At 44.6% G+C, this 4,890-nt stretch overlaps 1 protein-coding gene across 1 annotated transcript; it reads right to left on the bottom strand.

The window, feature by feature from the left end:
• On the bottom strand, positions 1,348 to 4,431 carry LOC109823590. Its single transcript, XM_020389868.1, is given in 5 exon segments — positions 1,348 to 2,519; positions 2,521 to 2,736; positions 2,738 to 2,870; positions 3,781 to 3,888; positions 4,328 to 4,431. Coding segments are annotated over 5 exon segments (1,527 nt in total). The 3' UTR covers positions 1,348 to 1,553.

Raw genomic sequence — 4,890 nt, 5'->3', positions numbered from 1 at the left:
AATTTTTACTCTATTGTATGTCTTGGTTCAAACCCAATGCAGATGTTGTTATGCAGATAATAGAAATGGGCTAGGGTCTTGACGTTATCGCTAATGACGGCGGCGATAGAGACTTTAGTAGGAATGGAGATTGAGAGGCATTTTGTTTGATGAAATGGCAAAAAAAAGGAGTGTGTAGAGACTGATGGTGGTTTTGGATTTTTCTTTTTCCCCCTTTTTTTTGGGAGAGGGAAATGGCACAATGGAGCTTTCTTGTGAAACTGGCGGTGGCATTGCCTGCAACGAAGCTAGGTATGCAGAAGAGAAGGAAGACCATGATGGGAAGAAAATGGTTTTCTTTAGGATTGTTTTTGTTTTAAGGGAGAGGAGGGAGTGGGGCATTTTGGGGTTTTTTTTGAAAATAATATACACTGATGGGGATTGATATGAAATGGAAGGGATTGATTGCTTATAAATTTTAATTTTGGGGTAGTAGACTTGTTGACGTACTAGTGATCACACAATCAATATGTATCCATGTTTGGATGAGTTTGTTGAGGATTGACGAGAGGCTGTTTTCTTCTCCAACTTTATGTCTGGTTCTTAAATTGGGAATCTAAAAAATTTGCACATGTAGAAATTCGTGAGAGGATGGAGCTTGATTCCCCCGTTATACCTTCGACGATCAAGTTAGTTGATAAACTTGAGTGGGGTAAATAAGAACTATGAGAGTTCTTGTGTGTGTGCAATATGATTTAAAATTTTTAGAGAATTTGGATCAGGAATCCGATTTTCCGGTCCAATCTTCCATTCTCCGTCAAGACAGAATAGTATTTGTATTTATACCTAGGGTAAAAGGATAGATTGGTCATTCGACCGACTGCAGGAAGGCGGTCGCAAAGTGTGGGCTGACAACTGCGTCAGCACTTGCTTTACAGGTGTCGGCTGGCGAGTGGGGGAATGATCACTTCAGCATTAAACGAGAAGTGAGCGGTGGCAGGGCGGTGACCCATGTGGTCCAATGAGTCATGAAGACTATCGAGGCTATAGGCATGATGCGTCTGCCATGTATTAAATGCGATGTTGTCGAGAAGTAACGGCTTTAGAGTCGTCCTCGTGAGGCGTCTGGCAAGTGGTCGAGTGGACTCAGTGAGTCGTCTTCGACAAAGGGGGACGACAAGTACCGCCTTTCGAGTCGACATGAGGGGGTGTCGACTTGACAGGTCGGCTGAGTTGTCATCCCTACAAGTTTGGCCACCAAGTTGATTGGGGCATAACGTGCAAAAGTATACTTGTTCGATGCTCAGTACTGAGTTGCACTTGGGCGAATGGGAACACCATAGCAAGAGTTATTGAATTAGTCTTAAATGGGAGAAGAATTTCCTTTTTGATTTTGGGGGTAGAGGCATTTTTTTCCTATATCTATACAGAACATCTTTAGTAAATATAATTTTCTATAGATTTTTTGGTTGGACTGCATCCCAAACGAAAACGTTGAAATATTAAAATAGTTGTAGTTAACGATTTAAAGAATGTAAAAGGAACCCATTGAATCGTGGCGAGATCGAGTGTGGTCATGAAGAAGCGCCGCCACCCCATCTGTCCTGAACCAAGGCCTCTGCAGCTCTCCTCCCGGACACCAACGCCCCATCAAACGTGGCGGAATTCATATAGTCCCCACACGCGTACAACCCCTCACCCACTCTCGGATCCTTACCCGTTAGGTCAGTGGGCGGCCTCTGATCAGGCTGTGCAAACCCAATCCGATAAGTCCTCAGATGTCTCCAGGCACCCACCTCCTCACTCCCAAACCACCCGCTGAGCTCCCTAACAACCTCAGCTGTCAGCTCCTCATCCGACTCATCCTCGTACGCCCCAATCAACGACACCGACACCAGCACCTTACCCTTGGGCCCGTAGGAAGGTGCAACGTTCGTCGCAAAGAACATGTTGTTCACCATCCCTAGGCCCGATCCGTTTAAGATCAGTATCGGATCTTCAACCGCAGCCCGATCCGCGGAGAAGTACATGCACACCGTACTCCGAACCGCTGCGGGGTCCCTTTTCTTAGGGATCCGATTCGTGCGTACTAATTTGTCGTTGAGCAACAGTTTCTCTGCTTCTGGCTGATCTACCGCAACTATGAGCCCGAGATCAGCTGTCAGGGTGTCTCCACATTCAAGCTTAACAGTGGGTACCGGAGAGGAGGTGGTATCGATGGCTACGACCTTGGCATTGAGACGTATGGATCCTTCAGGTAGGTTGGCGGCGAGCTGGTTGGGGATGGCAACGATACCACCAGCAGGGAGGGTTTTGTCACCGAGTGCCAGGCACTAGATGATGAAATCGTAGAGACGGGAGGTGGTGGTGAGGTCTCTGTCGAAGAAGATGTCATCGAGGAAGGGCTTGAAGAAGCGGTCTACCATGGAAGGGGAGAAGATGGTGTGGCGAAGGAGAAGGGAGATGGAGGTCTCATTAGGAGAGGTGAGGATGTCGGGGTCATCGCGAGAGACGGCATGGAGGCGGGAGAGGACGACGAGAAAGCTTCGTCGGGGAGAGAAGGCCGATGGTTATGGAGAGGGAGGCCCAGGGCGTCGAGGGGCGGGCGGAAGGAGTCCGGCAAGCCTGTGAAGCGGCGGTTGTGATAGAACGAGGGCCGGATACGAAGGGTTGGAGGCGGAGGGAGGGGTAGTGGAGGAGGCGCCGGGCCTCTGGGATAGTGCAGATCCCAGGAATATCCTGGAAGCCGCGGTCGACAAAGGAGGAAGCCGTCCAGATCAGTAGGCGGAACGGCGGCACCAAACGGATCGGAAGAGTCCAAGGAGGAGGAAGGGGGAACCGGAGGAGGAGTGGAGGTGGTGGCTGCGGCCGAGGACCGGAGAGACCGGCGCCTATGATGATGGAAGTGGGAGCAGATGAGGACGAGGGAGGAGAAGGGGCGAGCTATTGCGGGAGGAGGAGAGAACAATGTGAGGAGTAGTGGATATTTTAGGGGAGAAAGAGACAGAGGAATGGGTTGGAGACGCCATGGCCATGGGGGACAACTTTCACGGCTTAATCTAAAACGATGGAGCTTCCGCTCTCGTCTCTCTCACCCCTCTCTCTCTCACTCTCTCGTGCACTTTTATTCGGCTTACTCCCATCTTGGACCATACATTGGACGGCACGGAGAATTCAGAGGATGAAATGCCTGTCAAGAGGGCGCGAGGTCGGCGGCCCCCCCCGCCCCCACGAAAAGTCTGTTGGTCGCTAAAGTGAATGTAAACCCAAAAAACAGGTAAAAAGGGTAAGAACCCCTCATTTTTTAATGTTGGGTTCGTCAAAAAGAAAAGAAAAAGTGCGGATAAAACTGTGTACCACATTACACAAATCAAAAGGCCAATTTCCTCTCTCACAAGTCACAACTACGATTTAGGCAGAAGATAGATTCAAAATGGATAAAAAAATTCATCTCACTTTTGCCATGACTCACATAAAAAAAAAAGTGGAGAAATTTTTTTCCTAAAAGTCTCGCAACAAGTCATATATTGATATTAGTCCCCAATTAATAAAAATTTAAAATCAATCCCTCAAATCTTTAAACATTTTGCAAATTATTACCTCAAATTTAAAATTAGTTCTTCAAATCTTTTAACATTTTGAACTTAGTACAAGACCCCACAGGAGGGTGAAATAGGGTAAATTAAAACTTAAAGCAAATAATGCTATATGCTAATGCAATAAACAAATAGATTCAAAATACTATCTCAATTCTGTAGAACTATAATGTGGAGAGTTCAATGGAACTTTAAAGCATTATACTTGCAAGGCACACAGACGAATAGATAGACGGTTATGAATGCAGTGCACTTGAACATTCTGCGAAACTTCAGGAAGAATGTAGTACTTTCTTCCTGAATGATGGACAAACTGATAAATAGACAAACTGATAAATAGACATATTATAAAGTGTATGCAGATGCACTCAAACAACAGACTATGAAGGATTGTATAAAACTTCCTAACCAAAAAACAATTAAACAAATAAACAATTATAACAAGCAAAGCAGATCCACTATGAATGATTCAAAAGAACTGTTTAACAGAAACTTCAGGAAGAATGTAGTACTTGTTAGAAGTAATTTGTAATTCTCTAGAACACTCTACAATAATCTTGTAATATGCAAAGATTCTAGAAATAAGTAGGCCTAGAAATATGATGCAAATAAGATATATCTAGAAGAGTGGTGTGTTATACAATACTCTAGAATGTTTCATATAAAATATCTATGCTCTAGATAGTTCTATATGTCTCTATAAATAGGCAATGGATGTAAGCATTGTAAACAAGCTTTGAAGCAATTCATACAAAGTTTCTTTAAGTTCTTTGCCTCTTCTCATTTTCCATCCTATTTCCTCCATTCTCAATCGATCCCGCTTCCTCAACTCCAACAAATTTGGTATCAGAGCCATCCTTTTCCACCTCAAATCAATCTTGAAAGCATTTAGCCTTTCACTATCATTCTAAATGGCAGCCTCATCAGCAATTGCCCCTTCTCTTTTCAATTACTCTCAAAACTTAGTCCCCATTTTCGATGGCGAAAACTATAACTTCTGGAGCCTCCAAATGAAGACATTCTTCATCTCTCAAGAACTTTGGGAGCTTGTCGAAGGAGGCTATGAAGGTCCAGATGACTCAGCAATGTTAGCATCATGGACACCAACAAAGCAAAAGGAGTATAAAGAGAACAAGAAAAAGGATACGAAGGCGCTTCTCTTTATCCAACAAGGGGTAAGCAAAGCAATCTTTCCCCGAATAATGTCCGCGTCAAAATCAAAGGATGCATGGGACATACTCAAACAAGAATTCAAGGGCTCCGATAAGGTAATCTCTATCAAACTACAATCTTTATGGAGAGACTTTGACAACAT

The sequence above is a fragment of the Asparagus officinalis genome, chromosome 9 (genome assembly GCF_001876935.1).
Source record: "Asparagus officinalis chromosome 9, Aspof.V1, whole genome shotgun sequence".
NCBI classification, from domain to species: domain Eukaryota; kingdom Viridiplantae; phylum Streptophyta; class Magnoliopsida; order Asparagales; family Asparagaceae; genus Asparagus; species Asparagus officinalis.
The sequence above is the reverse complement of the archived record's forward strand: the minus strand, read 5'-3'. Positions and strand labels throughout refer to the sequence as shown.